Source organism: Hylobates moloch, unplaced genomic scaffold, assembly GCF_009828535.3.
Source record: "Hylobates moloch isolate HMO894 unplaced genomic scaffold, HMol_V3 SCAFFOLD_5, whole genome shotgun sequence".
NCBI lineage: Eukaryota > Metazoa > Chordata > Mammalia > Primates > Hylobatidae > Hylobates > Hylobates moloch.
In genome coordinates, this window is record NW_026652280.1 from 126,426,281 (window position 1) to 126,449,338 (window position 23,058).

Consider the following 23,058-nt stretch of genomic DNA (forward strand, 5'->3'; position numbering starts at 1 on the left):
CTCTGCAACTAGATGACTTGGTTTCAAACTTCAGCTCTGCTACTTTTACTTCTGTGACCTTGAGCAAGTGACCCATCTTCTCTATGCCTTTTTGTACAATAAGGATAATAGTGCCTGTCTCATAGAATTGTTGTGAAAACAAAATGAATTAATAGTTATGGAGTACCTAGAACAGCATCTGGCACACATTTAAATGCTCAATAAATGTTTCCCATTATTTGTAATTAGCACAAATCAAGTCATACCATGGCTGCCCCAAATCCCTCAAGAGTCCCATGGTGTACCAAAGAAACTGCAGGTTTCTCACCCTGACATTCATTTTGTCCCCAGCCAACCTCTCAATTTCACATTCTCCATCCCCTACATGTTCCCTGAATACACACCAGGCAAACTGGAGGACTTACTGTTCCCTGAACACACGTCCCAAGCCTCTCCCCTCCTCACACTTGCTGTTTTCTAAGATCCCTCCTCTCATGTCTCTGCCTGATAAGACCTTGTCCATCCTTCAAGCCAATCTTAACTCTTCCACGAAGCCTTTGCTGAACCTTCCACCAGATGTGCCCCCACCTGCCTGTGAATGCCTCTCCTAGCATAGAAGTTGTATTTATCTTTGGGCAGGTATCTTTCCTATACCTCAAACTGCAGTCCTGTTATTTTCCCTACAGGCTTGGAGCTCTTTGAAGGTAACATATGCATTCAACATTGTTTTATTCTCTGCATCACCTAGCACCATGCAATATGTTGGGGTAACAAAAAAGATGGAGTTGGAGGTGTCAGAGCCACAGCCATTACTGTGGCACAGCAGGGTAAGTTCAAACTAAGAAAAGTACACACTCTGCCCAGGCTGAAGTCCTCATCATATTTCAAATGTCAATCCAAACTCACAATATAAATTGGATGGTTTCAGGCCGGGGGCGGTGGCTCACGCTTGTAATCCCAGCACTTTGGGAGGCCGAGGCGGGCGGATCACGAGGTCAGGAGATCGAGACCACGGTGAAACCCCGTCTCTACTAAAAATACAAAAAATTAGCCGGGCGTGGTGGCGGGCGCCTGTAGTCCCAGCTACTCGGGGAGGCTGAGGCAGGAGAATGGCGTGAACCTGGGAGGCGGAGCTTGCAGTGAGCCAAGATTGCACCACTGCACTCCAGCCTGGGCGACAGAGCGAGACTCCGTCTCAAAAAAAAATAAAAATAAAAAAATAATAAATTGGATGGTTTCTTCAGCAAGTCTTTCCTTATAAGATACCAGAAAAACAGTAGACTATAAGAGGAATGTGATTTGTAGGCCTATCCCAAAATACCAACATGAAAATCACATTAAAAATTTTCCTCATCTATCAATATTAAAATCAAAAAGCCACCATGCACAGTGTTTAGTTGGCTTAATTTTCTGCTAGATCTACCACCTAGCAATCCCAAGAGAAGTGATTCAGATCTCCATGGCTAGAGCTCATTCAATGACATATTAACAACCTCTGGCATGTGAGTTACTGTAGAATTGAACATAATGACATATACACCATCCCCACTCTCAGACTCATGAGAGACCCCCAAACCCTAAAATCACAAAAACAGAGGCACAACAATGCACATTCCCAATAACAGAGCGAACACTCAATAAACACTGCTGGCAGTGACATCATCCAGGTACACAGCCACACATAACTCCATTCTGTCTAGAAGCAGAGCTGTAATCTGACACCAGGGACTCAGACCTTTTTGCCTCAGCAACTCTGGGCATTCATGAGCAGCAGCAAAGGGCTCTTTCATTCCAACTCTTACTTTAGCCATTCAAGAAGCATCCTCCTCCTAGCACCACTAGGAGAAATGTCGCAGACCTCAGTTTCAAGAACCTCTATGATGAAGTGACAAAGATTGTTTTCCCCCAAATAAAAGATATGCTCTTGAAGGTCCAGAACACTCACTCTTCGAAGACCTGGTAGTACCCACAAATCCTTAGGCAGAACTGCCAATAACCTTTCTAACAAGACAAGTCCAAGGAAGCTAATTATGATTCATTTAACTATGTTCATTTATCTGCACATTTGGTAAAGATAACAAGTAAATTTAAACATTTAAAATAGAATAAATATATTAGACTCCTCTGAAACACCAGCTCTTTTCATAAAAGTACATAACCATGTCAATTCAGCCTTCTTATTTCTTATTATCTGATACTTTTACTGAATAAAGATTTATCTCTCTTCAATTAATGTTTTACTATGCCTAAAGTATTAAGATATCTTTTTCCTGTAGATCAGTGGTCTTTCACATAAAAGTTCCCTACTTTTATTTTACACTCTCAAATCCTAATCCCACAGAAGCAAAGTAACCAAAGAAAATAAATCAGCACTGCTATATCATTTCCTCAGAAGCAAAGAAAATAAGATCAAAAAGTTTGGGGTACCCAAATAAAAGAATCAATAATATGTCAGATAAAATGTTAGTCATAGATGTGACTCTGATACAGCTCCCTGCAGTTAATGTGTCCCACTTTCTGAAAAAGAGCTGCACAAACAAAAACATCCTGAGATAGAACAGAAGTCTTGTAAACCATAAAGCTCAAGCACCTGTAATACATGCACTGCCCTGTACCCTATGGCAACTCCATAAATACTTAGTGACTGATTCACAGGCCAATTACAGAGTCTGGCAATGACAGTGTGTCTCCCTGGTCCTACTCTGGGGAGTGTTAGGAATCTCCAGTTGCTGTTTGTTGTGGTGGTAGGAAGAACTAAAACAGATAGATGTCTAAAAGAACTGAAGGGTTGAAAGGTTCAAATTCTGTCAATTTTCCCTGAACTTCTCCCCAGGCACCTGAGCCTTAAAAAATTGGTATTGTTACTCGTATCATTGGGGGGAAATGAATAAAACTGCCATAAAAGTGCATAGTGTTTCCTCGTCAAAGAACAAGCTGAATGGCCAAGAGAAAAAAAAAACAAAACAGAAACTTACTTTTCATAGACCAGCTCCTCATCGATGGAGAAATAGTGGGTATTTACTGTGCTTTTTGGTCTATTCCTTAAAGTAGCAAAATATAACCGATCTGAAAGACAAGTTTAAAAGACAGAAAAAACATGAGAATTTAGGGAAGTGGAAGTGAAGGTGGGTGATAACATACGAAGGATCACAATTTAAAGACCCCACTAACACGCGGAATTCTTGCAGAAACCTCATCTCTCCCAGGAAGCTAGAGACTCAAGAGCACAACAGTTAGGCAAGAGGAGGACCTGACCGAGGAACTCAGCGGGGCGCAGAGCACCCACATTTCCCTTGTTTCAGGCCAGCAGAGTAACCAGGAGCTGGGGGTACCCGCAGAACTGGAGGTGCAAGTTTGGTTCCCAAATCACCAGACCTCAGCAGCTGCGAGAAGGGGAAGAAAGAGGTGGGCCTCCCCCACGCAGCTTCGGAGATTTGAAAAAGAGGAAGGGAGAGAGACTTGGGGGGTGTGGTTGGGGGTGTCCCGAAAACCGAAGCCTGCGATGGTGGAGTAAAGGTGACCGGTGAGCATCCGGAGCAGGCTCCCCATGAGCTGCTGAGTGCCGGAGTCCCGGCAGAAGCCGGTGCTGTCCCATTACGAGGCGGAGAGGCCATCCGAGGGAGCTGCAGAGGGAGCAAGGGACACAAGAAAGAGAAGCCGGAAGCAGGGGGTCCTCGGAGAAAGGAGAGTCCCGAGAGGGGACGAGAGCGCGCGCAGTGGCTGCAGGATACTGGCAGCCTCAGGCGAAGGTGGGGACAGTGGCGCGGGAAGTGAAGAGTTGGGGGCAAGAGAGCGTTGGCAGATGCGGGGCGGCTTCTCCTCACCTTTCATGAACTCACAAGCCCCGATTAGTTCCCCTGACTCCGCTGCCATCTTAAGCGAGATACGCACGGGGGAGGGCTGGGTCGTGGCCAGCTGAGGTCACTCGCCCCCGGGGGCTTCCCCACTGCCCAGGAGCCAGGAAGCTCACAGTCCCGAACAACAAGCCTGGCCGAGGGAGGCAGCAGGCGCCGAAGGCGGAGGCGGCTTCGGGGTCAGCGCGCCGGGCGCCCCGGGGACATTCCGAGGGGAACCCGAGCCCGCTCCGCGCGGGGCGCACACGCCCCTGGCTGTAGCCGCTCCTATTTGGACTCGGCTGCTGCAGCTGCTGCTCCGCCACTGCCGCGCCTGGGAAACGCAGACCAGCTCTCACGGCAGGGCAAAGTCTTCCCCCGGCTTCCAAAGTGATCATGGAGGAGGTGACGTCTGGTCCCGATCGCGCCCGTGGCTACTCGAGCGGCAACCGGCAGGACTTCAGTGCTCGCGGGCTGGCAGCAGCTGCTCCGGATCCTCCTTCGCCACCTCTTTTCAGCAGTTAGTCTTCCTCCTCCTTCTCCCCCTGGGTCCGCCCCCAGACCTTCCTCCCCGCCCTCCCTCAGCCCCCTCCACTTTCACGACTCCGCGGCCATCCCTTAAAGGGACAGCCCCGCTCCTTTCTCCGCAGCAGCCCCAGTTACCAGGCGCCCCGCGGGTCACTAGGAGCCGGTTGCTAAGGCTTTGTTGCCGTCCACCAATTGCTGTTCAGGAAACGGGGCCCTCGGCCCAGGGGAGCGGGCGGGGCCTCTAGGCCAGAAACTTATGAATGAAACGGCGGGGTTGGGAGTGGACATCGCCAAGGGCGCTGTCGCGGCCTCGGAGGCTAGGATGTGCCGGCGCCCCCTTTCTTTTCTGCACCCTCTAAGTCTTGTCCCACTCCAGATTTCTTTTCTCTCTCTCTCTCATTTTCTTTCTCGCCCACTCACCCATGCTCTTCTAAACTCTTGCAGCGCGCGCGCGCACACACACACACACACACACACACACACACTCGTAAAAACCTCAGATCTCCGTGCCCTGCCTCGCCTCTAGCTAACATTTCAACCACCCCCCACGCCCAACACTGAGGGAGTCTGCATCTGTATAAAAAATACAATTGAAAAAGAAGCCCCAGCTCCTAGCTCACAGTACATGTATTGGTTTCCTCTACACATATCAGACTCTGATATAACTTGTACTTTGTTCTCACGGGAAAAAAAGTTTCCCATCTGGTTCTCCACGCCCTCTCATCTGGGCCGCCACTGTGAGCGCAAAAGCATCACAAATGCCTAATCTTTACAGTGCTCAGGTCCCGGAGGGGCGGGGCGAGACCGCTGAGCCAGCCTGGGCGGGGGCGGAGGGAACAGGAGAGGAGAGTCCACTAGTCTAAGGAGAAAGTTAACACAGAGGAATTTCTTTACATAGTCTCAGCTGAAGCGCTCCAGGCAGAAGTCCCGCTAAAAGAGGCCCTTGACTTGTCTCTGCGAGGCTCTACGTACTGTTTGAACAACTTGAACGCTGGGCGTCCTAAGGCTGTGCCTAATCAGCTTGCAGTCCCTTCCATACGAAAATGGCGCTACAGACTCACTATCCGAAGAGCATGCGCTCTGAGACGTCTCTCCAGAAACAGCAAGAAACTTGTGGCAGCCTTTTCCTTCGCAGTCGCTTGTTGACCTCTAGGGAGAAAGGGCGCGCACCCGTGCAGAGCTGACTGAGGGAACGAGCCCTTGGAGGGCCAATTCCAGTTTTTGTTTGTGGTTTTTGTTTTTTTTTTTTAATGTGTCTTTTGTTTGAGACAGGGTCTCGCTCTGTCACCCAGGCTGGAGTGCGGTGGCTCAATCTCTGCTCACTGCAACCTCCACCTCCCGGGTTCAAGCGATTCTCGTGCCTCAGTCTCCCAAATAGTTGGATCTACAGGTGTGCGTCACCACGCCCGGCTAATTTTTGTATTTTTTTTAGAGACCGGGTTTTGCCATGTTGGCCAGGCTGGTCTCCAGCTCCTGAGCACAAGCAATCCGCCCTGCCTTGGCCTTCCACAGCGCTGGGATTACAGGCTGAGCCACCGCGCCCGGCCTCAAATTATTTTATTGAAAAAAAAATCTAGTATTATATGAAAGATAGGGAAAAACAAAGTATATGAATCTCTCGATAAACTTGCCCACTTTGTTTAATAGGCTAAATAAGGCCGGGCGCGGTGGCTCACGCTTGTAATCCCAGCACTTTGGGAGGCCGAGGCGGGCGGATCACGAGGTCAGGAGATCGAGACCACAGTGAAGATCGAGACCACAGTGAAACCCCGTCTCTACTAAAAATACAAAAAATTAGCCGGGCGTGGTGGCGGGCGCCTGTAGTCCCAGCTACTCGGAGAGGCTGAGGCAGGAGAATGGCGTGAACCTGGGAGGCGGAGCTTGCAGTGAGCCGAGACTGCGCCACTGCACTCCAGCCTGGGCGACAGAGCGAGACTCCGTCTCAAAAAAAAAAAAAAAAAAAAAGAAAAGGCTAAATAAATCCAGAGATGATGTTGTATTTCCAAAGATGCTGATTTAAAATTCTTACATAATCTAAATTCAAATTCCCTAACAATTTTTCATGAGTTTTGTGTTAGAAAAAGTGCATTAGAAATAGAAGTCAAGAGTTCTCATTCAATTCATAAACTTTTAATTTCACAAATAGTCTAATGAAAAGAACTCCAATCTACACTTTCAGAGAAGCCAGATATAGTTGAACACCCTCTTGTTATTTTCCAAAATGAATTTACAAAAATCTTTTATATAACTCTGCTGCTTAAAATTTTGATCATGAGGAATGAATTATGACCTAACAAATACAAGTCCTTAAATTCAAATGAAAATGTTTATTTTTCCTTAGCATTTTTACAAAGATAATAAAACTCTGTAAGTAATTAATGTTTTTTAAAATATTGCATGGGGCTGGGCATAGTGGCTCACACCTATAATTACAGCACTTTGGGAGGCCAAGGCCTGCAGATCGCCTGAGGTCAGGAGTTCAAGACCATCCTGGCCAACATGGCGAATCCTTGCTCTACTAAAAAAAATACAAAACTTGTCTGGGCGCAGTGGCTCATGCCTGTAATACCAGCACTTTGGGAGGCCGAGGCAGGTGGATCACCTGAGGGCAGGAGTTCGAGACCAGCCTGGCCAACATGGTGAAACCCCAACTCTACTAATAATACAAAAAAATTAGCCAGGCATGGTGGCACACACCTGTAATCCCAGCTACTAGGGAGGCTGAGGCAGAAGAATGGCTTGAACCTGGGAGGCGGAGGTTGCAGTGAGCTGAAATCGCGTCATTGTGCTACAGCCTGGGTGACAAGAGCAAAACTCTGTTTCAAAAAAAAAAAAATAGAAAACTTAGCCGGGTGTGGTGGCACACGCCTGTAATCCCAGCTACCCGGGAGGTTGCAGTGAGCCGAGATCAAGCTACTGCACTCCAGCCTGGGCAACAGAGAGAGACTCCGTCTCAAAAAAAAATTAGCCAGATGTGGTGGCGGGCACCTGTAATCCCAGCTACTCATGAGGCTGAGGCAGGAGAATGGCTTGAACCGGGAGGCAGAGGTTTCAGTGAGCTGTGATTACGTGATTATGCCACTGCACTCCAGCAGTGCAGTGTCTCTGGGCGACAGAGTGAGACCCTGTCTCAAACAAACAACAACAAAATTGCATGGAAGGAAGTTTCAGTATAATCAAATCTCTCTAAGCCATTCTAAATGGCACAGAAAATTCTACAAGAAAAATACGAACTAGATAATGCACACACAGCACACATATAATACATAACAAGGTTCTAATGAGATCATAAAACACTTTATTCTGTCAATTATCATGAGGTCAAAGTTCCTGTTGGTTGTAGTTTCATAATAAAGGCATACTTTTACAGTCTACAAGGGAAGATAATGGAAGAAAATTTTCCAACCACCCAACTTGATATAAACTTAAGGAATGGACTTTTAAGAAACAATAAAGGCGTTTCACATATAAAGGAAATACTAAGAGATTTTAAATATTGCTCAACTGCACAAAAGGAAGGTAATATTACACACAGAAATTCAGCAGGTAAGTGTAAAAGTGTCGAGTTTGAAAACAACACCTTTTTTTTTTTTTTTCCCTCTGGACGGAGTCTTGCTCTGTAGCCCAGGCTGGAGTGCAGTGGCACCATCTGGGCTCATTGCAACCTCCACCTCCTGGGTTCAAGCGATTCTACTGCCACAGCCTCCAGAGTAGCTGGGACTACAGGCGCGTGCGCCACCACGCCCAGCTAATTTTCGTATTTTTGGTAAAGACAGGATTTCACTATGTTGGCCAGGCTGGTCTCAAACTGCTGACCTCAAGTAATCCGCATGCCTCAGGATCCCAACGTGCTGGAATTACAGATGTGAGCCACTGCGCTCGCCCTGAAAATGACCAAATTTAAATCTAACTCCTCAACCACTGCTTGAAAACTTCTTCAACTACCCTGCAACCCGTGCTTGTGCACCTGCAGTTCTAGAAAACTCACTGCTGGAGGCAGCTCTAAATTACATCAAAAGCCACTAGTTTTAATTCTGACTGGAGACTGCAGGACCTATGATCACCCTTACTCATGACAGCTCTTCAAAAATGCAAAGGGAGTTTCTTTGAACACCTTCCTTTTCTCCTTAGTCTTCCCCAGATAAATATCTCCATTTTCTTCAACATTGTCTTATATTACATGGCTTCAAGCCCCTCACTTTCCAGTCCAGTCTCTGCCCATTTGTCCAATTGCTTATCAAGTGGGTCCCAGAACTGAATGCAGATTAGTGATAAACTGGTGTGGCCAGTTCTGAAAAAAGAAAAAAGAATGGATGGAAGATTCAGATGAGAGCAAAAGAAATGAAAAACATAAAACAATTAAATTTTATCATTTAAACTGGTGTAACCAGTTCTGAAAAAAAGAAAAAAGAATGGATGGAAGATTCAGATGTGAGCAAAAGAAATGAAAAACATAAAACAATTAAATTTTATCATTTAGCTTCAAGAAAAAGAAAAGGAAAATATTCTTTTTTTTTTTTTTTTTGAGACAGAGTCTCGCTCTGTTGCCCAGGCTGGAGTGCAGTGGCACAATCTCGGCTCACTGCAACCTCTGCCTCCCAGGTTCAAGCGATTTGCCTGCCTCAGCCTCCCGAGTAGCTGGGACTACAGGCATGCACCACCATGCCCAACTAATTTTTGTATTTTTAATAGAGACGGGGTTTTGCCATGTTGGCCAGGATGGTCTCGATCTCTTGACCTTGTGATCCGCCCACTTCGCCCTCCCAAAGTGCTGGGATTACAGGCATGAGCCACCGCACCTGGCGGAAAATATTCTTTCTTGCTGGAAGAGGGCAAGGAAAAATGAGCTTAAGATTGTCAAAGGCCTGACAGCTGTGTGGTTTACATATTGCATTCTTTTAAAATTATCATCATTTCTTATTAGAATGTATCATTAGAACATACTCTTTTAGTTGTTTGTTCAGTAGTGATACAAAGTTACCAAAGAACGTAAAGAAAATATAGCATACATACTTTGAACTCTTTCTGGAAATTAATTTTCAGATTAAGTATGAAACATGCAGTAAAAACCTGTGCTGCTGAGTAATTTGAAATTCAAGGTAATTTGAATTATTTATTCATATACATATTTTGACAATTTTTGATCCCAAAAATAATTTAAAACAGCTTTTAGTAAAATACATGTAATTAAAAAGTTATTACAGTAGAACCGAATACCAAAAATAGATAGCGTGACTCATAAACGGTTCTGTTCCAGAAGCCTGCCCACAAATGATAAGATCTTAGCCTAACCCAGCCACATTCTGCATCAGACAAATTACCAATGCCTGTTTAAGAATTCCAAACCAGAATCAAAGTAAAAACCAGAAGGGACCTGGGAGATCAGCTAGTTCCAGTTTTCAAACAGACTCCATCAAATTCAAGGGATTTAGCACAGGCCCAATATGGGGGTGGGAGTGGAAGGCAGTGGATGAGCACTCAAGGCTTCTACAAAATAGTTCCTTTATAAAAGGTTATATGGCAAAATAAAAGAGAAAAAAAGAGAAGGAGGTCCACAGTAGGTAACTGATTTCCCAAACTCACGTAGCTGGTGGAAATAAGACCAGTATTCATTATTTGCTGTAATATCAACAACCTTTTCCTAATTTTTCCCTAGTGAGCTTACATTACATTGTTTAACTTATAGATTATTACATGTTAGCCATAAAGTGTCAATAATAATGTATGCATAATATCTACTACTATTTTCTTCAAGATATTGAGAGGAAATATTGAAATAATCTCCGAATGAAACAATACAAGATGTTGCATTATCTGCCATTGCTATTGTTCTTGTGTGGCTTCTATAAAAAATTTGAATTGTTTCCAACCCTATGATTTATTAATGGAATGGTATACCAGCATTCTACAAAATACAGTTCAAGAAATACTGGTATAGTGAACATTAAATAAAACAAGTCAATTCATCTGACTAATGCAGTCAATAAAGAATGGTGCAGTTTTAGAAGGTAAAAGAAAGTTCCATGAGGTCAATATACTTCAGAGTAGTCAATTTATTGTCCAGTTTGCTATACTTATCAAACAAGTTAACAACTCAATACATTTTTTAAATTTTACAGAATTTATCCATCTGTATTTATTTGTCATTACTACTTTTTTTTTTTTTTTTGAGGCAGAGTGTCTCTGTGTCACCCAGGCTGGAGTGCAGTGACACTATCACAGGTCACTGCAACCTCAACCTCCTGAGCTTGAGTGATTCCCCCATCTCAGGCTCCAGAGTAGCAGGAACTACAGACATGAGCCACTGCACTTGGCTAATTGTTTTAATTTTTTTGTAGAGACAGGGTTCCACTATGATGCCCAGGCTGGTCTTGAAGTCCTGGGCTAGAGCCAATTTCTCCTGCCTCAACCTCCCAAAGTGCTGGGATTGCGGGTGGGAGCCGCCACACCCACACCATTCATACTCTTTTTACAGAAAAAATAAGTGAACATTTTTACTCCAAAAATAGATAATATTCCCCACACCACTCTTCTCCAACCATCACCACCATAGCCATGCTAAGAAATATTAGTGAGCTACACATTGTAATCTAAAGGTTTTTTTGTTTTGTTTTGTTTTGTTTTGTTTTTGAGATGGAGTCTTTGCTGTGTCACCCAGGCTGGAGTACAGTGGTGCAATCTCAGCTCACTGCAAACTGCCTCCTAGGCTCAAGCAATTCTCCTGCCTCAACCTCCTGAGTAGTTGGGATTGCAGGCGGCCACCCCCACATCCGGTGAATTTTTGTATTTTTAGTAGAGACAGGGTTTCACTATGTAGGCCAGGCTGGTCTCGAACTCCTGACCTCGTGATCTGCCTGCCTCGGCCTCCCAAAGTGCTGGGATTACAGGCGTGAGCCACCATGCCCAGCCGTAATCTAAAGTTTTGAATGTTCACTTCCATGTGCACATTTAATAATGTTTCTACTATACATATTTCTAGCAGGAAAATAATAGTAGTTAATAGTTCAGTTTCGTTTGAAACCAAGCATATATCTCAGTTCTCACATTGGTTGCCTATCAGGTAGGTATATTATTATTTCCATTTTATAAATGAGGAAACACACAAAATACATGCTCAGTATGTATTTGGAGAATGGATAAATAAATGAGTAATTAAAATGTAAGGAGATGAACTCATGTGAATCATCTGGATTCATAAATCAGTTCCTTTGTAGCCTGGAGTAGTGGAAAAAATGCTGGATTTGTAATCAGAAGCCTCGTTTTCAGGCATCTCTCTCCCACCAACTGTATGCATTATTTTGGACTCAGTTTCCTCTGATATTAAATAGAAATTATAATAATTTCTAACTCACAAGAATAACAGTAAAATTAAATGAGAGTGTCATGCCGTGATGCTAGACACTGTGTACAAATATGATGCTGTACAAATACAGCCTAGCATTTATATTAATAAATACAAATATTTATTAATATTAAGCATAGATTAAGAAATATAACTTGTTTCCAAAATCTAATTTTCACAAGTCTCAAATGAATACAACTATTTGGATCTAGGTATTGTAATTTAATTGACTCCTAGCTAACAGCATAATTAAAATATACACTCACAGAGAAGTCCTTTTTATCAACTGAAGACAATTCCACAGGGTAGAAGTTAATGTCCTTTTTCATTTCTGATTGCCTGTGACCATATGTCTGTCTCTAGAGTGTGATCAGGGCCAACAACCCCATTGAGGCATCCTCAAGGGATTCCTAAATTCCCCTGCTCTCACTCACGTTCTTTCGGTCCTTAGTGTTCCAGAAGCCTGGGACACAAATGTTGTGCCCTGTGGTTTCCATGGTGACCCTTGACACACTTTTGGAACATATGTTTTCTGATGCCTAGTCCTGTGTAGAGACTCTAGAAGAAAATTATAATTTCAATAAACAGGAGATCTTTGGTTTCCATTTTTCCAACCAAAAATACTATATATATATTGAACATATTATTAATGTTTGTTCTTGTTGTTATTAACATCAATAATTGTATTGATTCCCATGGGAGAACAAAAATCACACTTCATATCTTCCACATACCAAGCCTTCCTACATGGAGTCTATTTTCTTCAAATGATATCTAAAGTAGTATACCTGTATTTGTTAATGTAGGATAACAGTGATATGAATAATGTAACACACACACAAAAATAATGTCTACTTACCCTAAAATATATATATTTTAGGTAAAATATTTCTCGTCATACCTATGTTTTATTTCCGTAACATCAAATATACATTTTCTTTATATTTGTGTATTCATTCATTCAGTAAAAATTTACTATCTACTATTTGCCTCGCTCTGTGCTAGGTGCTAGGATTGCAACTGAGAATAAGGCAGACTTCTATTCTTAAGGAAGTTACATTCTAGAAAGGGTTATAGATGAGCAATCAGGTTCCATAAGCAAGATACGTGCTAGGCTGAAGTAAGCACAGAGCAGAGGCCTGTGTGGGCTGCATCAGACCTGAGGCATGAGGAAAGGGTTCCCTGCAGAATCCTTGTATAGACTTGAAGGTTGAATAGGAGTTAGCTAGGGGGTGGTAGCCAAATAGTAGAGAGAACAAGGCGGGAGGGTACGTGGAAGGAGGAAGACACGCAAGAGAACCCCAGGCGGAGGGAACAGTCTATACATAGGCCAGGAAACAGTAGAGAGAAAGGCCAGTTGAGGATTTGAAGCAGCTCCATTTGGCTCCAGCCCAGAGTATAAAAGAGAAGAGGAAGAAGGATCTTGGTAAGTTAGTCCAAAAATTTGGACTTTATCCAGAGGGCAATGGGGCACCAAAATGAAATACAGTTGACCCTTAAACAACACAGGGGTTGGGAGCACAGTTGCATATCCACATACAACTAAAAGTTAACAGCCTACTGTTTACCAGAAGCCTTGTCCATAACATAAACAGGTGATTAACATAGATTTTCTATGCTATATGTTTTATATATATGTTGTATTCTTACAATAAAGTAGGCAAGAGAAAAACCAAGATTTTTCCAAATTATCACAAATCTCCAAAGATTTTCCTATATTTACTGAAAATAATCCATGTACAAGTGAACCTGTGCAGTTCAAATCAATGTTGCTCAAGGGTCAACTGTATATTAATGAGGAAAAGCCTAAAATCCCCAGGCTGGGATTTTAAAAATGGACAGAAAGAGTCTGCAAAATTGTTTAACTAATTGTAAATAGATTGGACTTTACTCCATGAATCCACCCAAAATCAGAATTATAATGGGAATGTAGACAAACACCCACAATAGCGTGTTTCATTCTTTCTTTTTACCTCTCACCATTAAAAAGACAAAATACAACTTGCCTGGTTTTTGCAGAACATGATTAAGTACTTAATGGGAAGAATTGTCTTAGATTCCTGAAATTTAATTTGCCTGTGTTGGTGATAAATGTAGATAAGATAATATAGATAACTTCTAAAATGTAACTATTTTGAGTAAAAGGACCCTAAGCAAATGTAAAAAATAGAATATATAAGAATTACACTTTAGGCCGGGCATGGTGGCTCATGCCCGTAATCCCAGCACTTTGGGAGGCCGAGGCAGGTGGATCACCTGATGTCAGGAGTTGGAGACCAGCCTGGCCAAAATGGTGAAACACTGTCCCTACTAAAAATACAAAAATCAGCCGGGCGCGGTGAGAGGCACCTGTAATCCCAGCTACTAGGGAGGTGGAGGCAAGAGAATCACTTGAACCCGGGAGGCAGAGGTTGCAGTGAGCCAAGACTGCGCCATTGCACTCCAGCCTGGGCAACAAGAGTGAAACTCCGTCTCAAAAGAAAAAAAAAAGAAAAAGAATTACACTTTAAAAATATATTCTTATTAACTAACAAAAGTAATTTGGCATAGGTAAGAAGTTGATTTCTAAAAACCTTCTTTAAAAACTTTTAGAAATAATAAATTAATGTGAATGATTTGATTATTTTACATTGTAGAGGGCAAGTCAATTGTCCCTAAGGTTTATGGAATAAAAAGAAAAAAATCAGACCAGCACTACATGACGTGCCCTGGGTCCCCAGAGGGGCAGCCAATCCCAGCCTTGCTCACCTCCTCTTAAGTGAAAAACCATTCACCAGTGTGGAGATATAATTCTTATCTAACATGCTCTATCTGTCTATGTATCATGGTGCCTTTCCTGGTGCTCTGGGACAGTTTGCTTAGTCAGGTTTTCCTGATGGACTTTAGCTCATCACTGCCATTTAAAGCATTTCTCTGAAAGTGACTTTAGTTCATGGAGCATCATTAACCAAATATTACCCGCTTGCTGGCAGGAAGACACACACACACATAAAATTTGACAGGAAGACCGCTGATTTTCCAAGCTAACTCTTTCCTATCACTTTAACTGTTCCTGGTCAGAACTTTGATTTCTATCCCTAAACCTCTTCCTCCTCCAGACTTCACCAGGTCAGTGCATACTACCATCATTCATCCAATTGCTTAAGCCAACTCCAAGTTAAAAGTCACCTTTGGCTGGGCACAGTGGCTCATGCCCATAATCCCAGCACTTTGGGAGGCTGAACTGGGTGGATCACTGGAGGTCAGGAGTTCGAGACCAGCCTGGCCAACATGGCGAAACCCCGTCTCTATTAAAAGTACAAAAATTAGCCAGGCATGGTGGTACGTGCTTGTAATCCCAGATACTTGGAGGCTAAGGCAGAAGAATCGTTTGAGTCTAGGAGGCAGAGGTTGCAGTGAGCTGAGATCACACCAGTACACTCCAGCCTGGGCGACAGAGTGAGACTCCGTCTCAAAAAAAAAAAAAATCACCTTTAATCTAACCGCCACACCCAGTCAATCCACATGACTTGCCTCTCTGCCTTCATATTGTATCCTGAATTCTTCTAATTTTGTCTCCTTGGCAAACATCATCCCTTCCCCTGGACCTCTGCAATAGCGAAGAGCTGCAAAACTTTCATTTGTGTTTTGATCTGCAGGTAGGTCTCAAGAACTGTGGTCCAGTGGAATTCTTCCACTGTTAGGTCCTTTAAAGATCAGTGGGGAGGGGTTATTTATTTTAGTCAGTTCTTCCCTTCATAATTTCAAGAAGTTATCCTGGGAAGAGTTATCTAGGTGTCCACTGCCTATGGTTGGTCTGTGATATGAAGTCATTGCCAAGTCTAGCTGCCTCTCCTGCCTTGCCTTACACATCCCCAACTCTGAATGCTGGGGCCTTGTGAACCCAGACACACATGCTGTCATGTGAAGAACGTACTTGCTTCCTCTTCCTTTCCACCATGATTGTAAATTTCCTGAGGCCTCCCAGTCATTATTCCTGTTAAGCCTGTGGAACTGTGAGTCAATTAAACCTCATTTCTTCATAAATTATCCAGTCTTTATAGCAGTGTGAGGACAGACTACTACAGTTCTTGATGAAAGATGACTTAGTTCTTCCCTGTCTCTCTCTTTCATGCTCTCTTTCTCCTTCTACTTTTCACCATGGGATGATGCAGCAAGAAGGCCCTTGCCCTTGGACTTCCCAGCCTTCAGGACTGTAAGAAATAAATCTCTGTTCTTTATAAATTACCCAGTGCCAAGTATTCTACTATTGCAACACAAAATAGACTAAAACAGAGGGCCTTCTTTACCAGTTCATCAGATGTAACCAACTATGTATGAATCACAATGGTGGGCATGGTTTATGCACAAACTGGAACCCCTGCTACTTGGTCATTCGGGAAAAAAATGATAAGGGTAGATGGCAATAGGCATAGAAAGCCAAATTCAAGACAGCTGTAGGAAATACAATTGACAGGATAGGCAAAACAGATGTAGGTAGAAGTTGAGGGGGAAATAAAGGGCCAAAGATAACTCCCAGAGGTTATCTAAAACAGAAGTACAGGCTATTCATGGGAGGAAAAATGAACTCAGTTGTGCTATCTAGAATTTGAAGTATCTGCTGGACAATGAGATGAAAATACATGTTAAGCACTTTAATATATAGATTCCATGCTCAGGAGAGGCAGATGGGCTTGACTGACAGGTTTCAGATTCTCTAAAGATTAGGCGCAATCTACATTGCGGAAAAGACAAGATAAGCGTAGTGAGGTGATGAAGAGCATGTCCTCTAAAGACAGACTGAGTCCAAGTCCTGATCCCTCCACTTACTGCTTATGAGAACTTGGACAAATGACTAACCTCTCTGTGCCTCATTTTCCTAGTCTATAAAATGAGGATAGTAAGAGTATCTACTTCATAACACCATAAAAATGAAACCAGTTTGTTTGTAAAGTGTTTAGGTCAGTATTCAGAACCTAGTAAACATTATGTCTATCTCTTCCAAATAAAAATTTTCTCCAAGGAAGAGAGTATGAAATGAGAGATGAAGAAAACTGGAATTAGCCATGGAGAATATCAACACCTTAAGATGTAGGTAAAGAAAAAGGTATTTTTGATGTGGGTAAAGAAAGAGATATTCTTTTCTTATTATTATTATACTTTAAGTTTTAGGGTACATGTGCACAACGTGCAGGTTTGTTACATATGTATACATGTGCCATGTTGGTGTGCTGCTCCCGTTAACTTGTCATTTAACGTTAGGTATACTTCCTAATGCTATCCCTCCCCCCTCCCCCCACCCCATAACAGGCCCTGGTGTGTGATGTTCCCCTTCCTGTGTCCATGTGTTCTCATTGTTCAATTCCCACCTATAAGTGAGAATACGCAGTGTTTTGTTTGACACATGCACACGTATGTTTATTGCAGCACTATACACAATAGCAAAGACTTGGAACCAAGCCAAATGTCCAACAATGATAGACTGGATTAAGAAAATGTGGCACATATCCACCATGGAATACTATGCAGCCATAAAAAATGATGAGTTCACGTCCTTTGTAGGGACATGGATGAAGCTGGAAACCATCATTCTCAGCAAACTATCGCAAGGACAAGAAAGAGGTATTCTTAAAAGAAAATGATAAGCAGCAGCTCCAAACAAGGTTTCTTTTCTCAAAAGACACCAAAACTGAGACACTGAGACACAGAGGTGATAAAATATCAAGACCTAACTCCCAGTGCAAGATTCTCTGCAACTTTAATGGGCTGTCTCTCAAGTAATTTTTATTTATTTTATTTATTTTTATTTTTATTTTGTTGAGATGGAGTCTTGCTCTGTCACCCAGGTTGGAGTGCAGTGGCGCAATCTCGGCTCATTGCAACCTCCACCTCCTGGGATCAAGTGATCCTCCCACCTCAGCCCCCCAAGTACCTGGAACTACAGGCACATGCCACTGCACCCAGCTGATTTTGTTTTTAATTTTTTGTAGAGACAGGGTCTTGCTATGTTGCCCTGGCTGGTCTTGCCCAGACTGGTCTCAAACTCCTGGGCTCAAGCAATCCTCCCACCTGGACAGTGCTGGGATTACAGGCTTGAGCCACCATTCTCAGCCTCTCAAGTAATTTTGGAAGGACAGTGTAACATTTTTAGGTTCTATAGGAGTAGAAAAAGGGAAGTATATCTTTAGCTACATTAAAGAGGGAATATTCAGTAATCCTTATCTACTTATAAAGAAGTTTCATATTTTAACAGTAATTGAGTGTGTTGTATTGGAAGAAATCAGTCTCTCAAGAGAAGTTAAATAACTACTCTGACCGTGAAATAATCTGTCTACCTTACAGATTCTAGGTTGCATAATTAGCATTCATAAAGTATTTTAAAAGGAAAATCACTTATGAGCCCTAAGCATTACTGTGTAATTAATAATTTCCTAGACTTTATTTGATTAGAGATTACAGATGCAAAATTTAACATACCTGGCATAAAATCAGACTTTCGCTCTCATCCTCATATTCAGCGATGCTCATAGTGTGCTAATGCCATCAAAATGCAGGAAAAAAATGTACTTTTAAAAATAATTTAGTTTTTGGTAGTTCTCTACTGTTTCTACTCACATTTCCAACATCAAATGTGTAGGAATTTTCCATACCAAACAATTCTCCAATTCTCTGCCCACATCAATTGGGTTTCCTACAGTTCAACTTAATTGTAGGACACCCAGTTGGCATGAGCAGAGAAGTTACCTGGAGTTACCTGACACTATTTACATGGAGTTAGCATCAGATCTCACAAGTTAAAAGTTCAGTACCACAAGACTGTGTCACTTCAGATGCCAGCTGCAAGTTCCCAGGTTACTAAAAATAAAATTCTAAGCCCCCCAACAAACTGAATGGACCCCTCCTCTCACCCAAAGTCACTCCATAGTTAACCTGAAAAACTAGATCAGGCTGTGATGGAAAAGGAGGGGTCCAAACATGCCTCATTATACCCTCCTCCCTTTAGAATTCAGGTACAGCTGACCAGTATTAACATTGAAACAGAGACCTAAACACTGACCAAATAGACTCTGTAGCAATAAGATACCAACATGACAGATAGCTAACCTTGAAAGGAATCAAAGTACTTTACCCCCAGATATATTTCTTTGACATATTTTGAAATGGCGCTGCAAAGCTGTCTATTGTGGGGAAAATCTACTTTCTGTAGAGAATCCTCTCTCCCTTTCCAGGTCTTTTCCCTGATCCAGGAGAGAATTAACTAAGAGTCTGGCACCTTTTTTAAGTCTGATAAAAAACATTTACAATCTAATCTCTGAAGCCTGCTACCTGGAGGCTTCCTCTACATGACAAAAACGTTGTTCTCCACAACCCCTTATCTTAACCCAGACACTCCTTCACTCCTTTCTATTGATTCCAGGTCCTTTTTTTTTTTTGAGGTGGAGTGTCACCCTTATTGCCCAGGCTGGAGTGCAATGGCGCGCTCTTGGCTCACCGCAACCTCCGCCTCCCGGGTTGAAGCGATTCTCCTGCCTCAGTCTCCCCAGTAGCTGGGATTACAGTCATGTGCCACCACACCTAGCTAATTTCGTATTCTTAGTAGAGATGGGGTTTCTCCGTGTTGGTCAGGCTGGTCTCGTCCCAATCTCAGGTGATCCGCCCACCTCGGCTTTCCAAAGTGCTGGGATTACAGGCATGAGTCACTGCGCCCATCCTGATTCCAAGTCTTTAGATAATAGCTTTTCCAACCAACTGCCAATCAGGCAATCTTTGAATCTGCCTATGACCTAGGACATCCCTCTCCCTACAAGTTGCCCTGCGTTTCCAGACCAAACCAATGTACATCTTACATGTATTGATTGATGTTTTACATCTCCCTAAAACATATAAAACCAAGCTATAGTCTGACCACCTCAGGCACGTGTTCTCAGGACCTCCCTGGGGCTATGTCATGGGGCCTGGTCCTCAGATTTGGCTCACAATAAATCTCTTCAAATATTTTCCAGAATTTTACTCTTTTCATCACCATTACCTATCATCCATATAGAGTTTTCCACAACCCCTTCCTCAGATTCAGTAATTTGCTAGAATGGCCACCAAACTCAGGAAAGTATTTTACTTACAATTACCAATTTATTATAAAGAATTCAAATCAGGAACAGCCAAATGGAAGAGACATAGGGAAAGGTATGGAGGAAGGGGCACAAAGCTTCCATGCCCTGTGTGCACACCACCCTCTCAGCACCTTCATGTGTTCACCAACTCAGAAACTCTTCAAACTTTGTCATTTAGGGGATTTTATGGCAGTTCCACTATGTAGGCATGGTTGATAAATCACTGGTCATCGGTGATAGAACTCTGTCTCCAGCTCCTCTCTCTCTCCTCCCCAGAAGTCCTGAGCTGGGGCTGAAAGTTTCACAAGGTTAGTTGCTCTGGCAACCAGCCCCTATCCTGAAGCTATTGAGGGGTCCCCCAAAAGTCACCTTAGTATGGTTGGAAGAGGCTTAGTATGAAGAACAAAAGATGCTCCTATTTTTACCACTAGGGAGCATAGCTAAGTCTTGCGGGAACAAAGCATGTTACTGGTGGCAAATTCATACAGGTAGACAGCAGTCTCAATTCTTGCCTTCTCAGAAGAAAGAATTTGACCAAGGAGGCATAATGACCAAGGAGGCATAAGGCAGAGTGAGAGACCAAGACAAATTTTAGAGTAGGAGTGAAAGTTTATTAAAAAGTTTTAGGCAGGAATGAAAGAAAGTAAAGTACATTTGGAAGAGGGCCAAGTGGGTGACGTGAGAGAGTCAAACACCATGCCCTGTTTGACGTTTGGCTTGGGGTCTTATACGATGACATGCTTCCGAGGGTTGCGTCCTTCTCCCCTGATTCTTCCCTTGGGGTGGGCTGTCCGCATGCACAATGGCCTGCCAGCAGTAGGGAATGGCCGCATGCACAGAGCGTTTACTGACATTGTGCACATGCTCATTTGAAGCATTTTTCCCTTAGCAGTCGAGGGCTTAAACTCCACCTTTTTGCCTCTTAAAGTGCATGCTTGAGCTTACCCACCCAGCTTCTGAGATCTTACCTGGAAGCGGCTAATCACTAGTTTCAGGTGTTTCCTTATCTATTGGGAGACTGCCTTTCCCTGGCACTGGCTTACAATCAATGATTATTTAGAGAGAAAGTTATCAACTGCATGACCATCATCTGATGGTCACCTGATGTTCCTGGTTGGGCGGTGGGTAAGGAGGCCTCTCGTGCCCTGCTTTTATCTGTCTACCTACAGTAACACTATCGCCCCTATCATTCACGAAATTCCAAGGGTTTTAGAAGTTCCAAGTCAGGAACTGGGGCCAAAGATCAAACACATATTTCTTATTTATCACAGGTAGAAAAAGAAAAGAAGCCTAGGAATTACTTGCAAAAGGAAGCTTTCTGAGTCTTTCCATTTTCTAAAGACCTTGTTGCATTTGCCCAAAATTATTTAAGAAGGGGCCTTTAATCGCAAATATGCTAATTATAAACTGAAAGTTAGTATTTATTGTGTAGCATGGTGCATTTGAGCTTTATTAAGTTTTAGATTAAATCTAAATACAGTGTCTTAATTTAATTTAAATTAAATTAAGATTTAAATTAATTTAAATCTGCTTCCCCAAGAAGCAGATTTTGAAACAAGAATTTAAGTGCAAGTAATTTATTTGGGATCTACAAGGAAACCATCTGGGAAGTGAAGAAATGGGGCAAGGAAGTGAAGGCAACTAATAGAGGGTGTCCTCGAGCCTAGCTACCACTGGCTTGGTGTGATATAAAACCACGAGCCTCAGAATTATCCCCACAGGAGCTGTGATATTTATCCACCAACTCCTGTCACCCATTGGTGGAGGACTGCTCCTAGGGGTGTTAATTTCTGAGCATTTCCTTTGGTACATGCAGGATTCAGAAGTCCTTAGGCAGAAAGATGCAGATATTGGCAGGTGGAAGTCTTGGAAGCCCAGGGGAAGGGAGCATACAGTGTCAACGATAATAGAAAATCAAAATCAGAAAGAACAATTGTCTTTCGTTTTCTCAAATAGAATGTGGTTTTTCTGTTGCCTTTCATGCAAAACCTCCTCAAAATTTTTCTATCTTCTCTGTCTCTAATCCTTCTCCTCTCATTGTGTTTTGAACACACTCTAATCAGGCTCTGTACCCACTATTCCACCACAACTGTTCTTGTCAAGGTCACCAGTGATCCACAAGATGCTAAATTCAATGGTCAATTCTTAGTCTTCATCTTACTGGACTTATTACCAGCATTGATTGATTGATTGATTGATTGAAACAGAGTCGGCCGGGCGCGGTGGCTCAGGCTTGTAATCCCAGCACTTTGGGAGGCCGAGACGGGCGGATCACGAGGTCAGGAGATCGAGACCACGGTGAAACCCCGTCTCTACTAAAAATACAAAAAAATTAGCTGGGCGTGTTGGCGGGCGCCTGTAGTCCCAGCTACTCGGAGAGGCTGAGGCAGGAGAATGGCGTGAACCTGGGAGGCGGAGCTTGCAGTGAGCCGAGATTGCACCACTGCACTCCAGCCTGGGCAACAGAGCAAGACTCCGTCTCAAAAAAAAAAAAAAGAAAAGAAAAGAAACAGAGTCTCGCTCTGTTGCCAAAGCTGGAGTGCAGTAGCACACTCATGCCTCACTGCAGCCTCAACCACTCCTCCCACCTCATCCTCCCAGGTAGCTGGTACCACAGGCGTAGAGATGGGGTCTCCCTATGTTGCTCAGGTACGACAAACTGGTCTCAAACTCCTAGACTCAAACGATCCTCTTGCCTTAGCCTCCCAAAGTACTGGGATTACAGGCATGGGCCACCACACCTGGCTCTATTTCACCCCGTTGTTTGCTTCCTCCTCCTCCGATCACTTTCCTTAATTGGCTTTCATGACATCATAGATCCTGGTTTTTGGTTTCCCTTCTGTCTCATGGGCTGCTGCTTTTTTAGACTCTCTCCTCATTTTTCGGGCTTTTTAAATTTGGAGTACCCAGGACTCAGAGCCTATACACTTCTCTATCTCAGCCACTCCCTTTGTGATGTCATCTAGTTATATGACTTTTAACTGTGATCTATATGTTTACTTGCAAATGTTTATCTCCAACCCTGACCTCTCTACTGATCTGACATATATTTAACTGTATGCTAGACATTTTCACTTAAATGTCCAAAAGGCCTTTCAAACTTAGTGTGTCCCAAAACAAATTCCCGATCTTTCCTCTAAAACTTGGTCCTTATGCAATCTTCCTCAACTCAGTTGATGACAACTCCACCTTTTTGGTGGCTTAGGCCAAAAACCTTGGATTTATCCTTGACTCCCTTCTTCGTCCTATACCACATCTAATTTATAGCAATCCCCTGTTACCTCTA

General features: G+C 43.1%; 1 protein-coding gene across 6 annotated transcripts in view; it reads right to left on the reverse strand.

Annotated features, from left to right (window-relative positions):
• CDC14A (cell division cycle 14A) overlaps positions 1–12,063 on the reverse strand; it is a 175,489-nt gene extending 163,426 nt beyond the window's left edge. For 5 of the 6 annotated variants that reach the window (XM_032155246.2, XM_058439534.1, XM_032155245.2 and 2 more), the window contains exons 1-2: positions 3,804–3,936; positions 2,955–3,045 (exon numbers count right to left, since the gene is read on the reverse strand). In XM_032155246.2, coding sequence (XP_032011137.1) covers positions 2,955–3,045; positions 3,804–3,852 — 140 coding nt within the window. In that variant the 5' untranslated portion in view covers positions 3,853–3,936. Of the gene's footprint in view, positions 1–2,954; positions 3,046–3,803; positions 3,937–11,948 lie in introns of those variants that run through there. The other variant, XM_058439535.1, reaches the window with a different exon arrangement.
• Between the last annotated feature and the right edge of the window lie 10,995 nt (positions 12,064–23,058).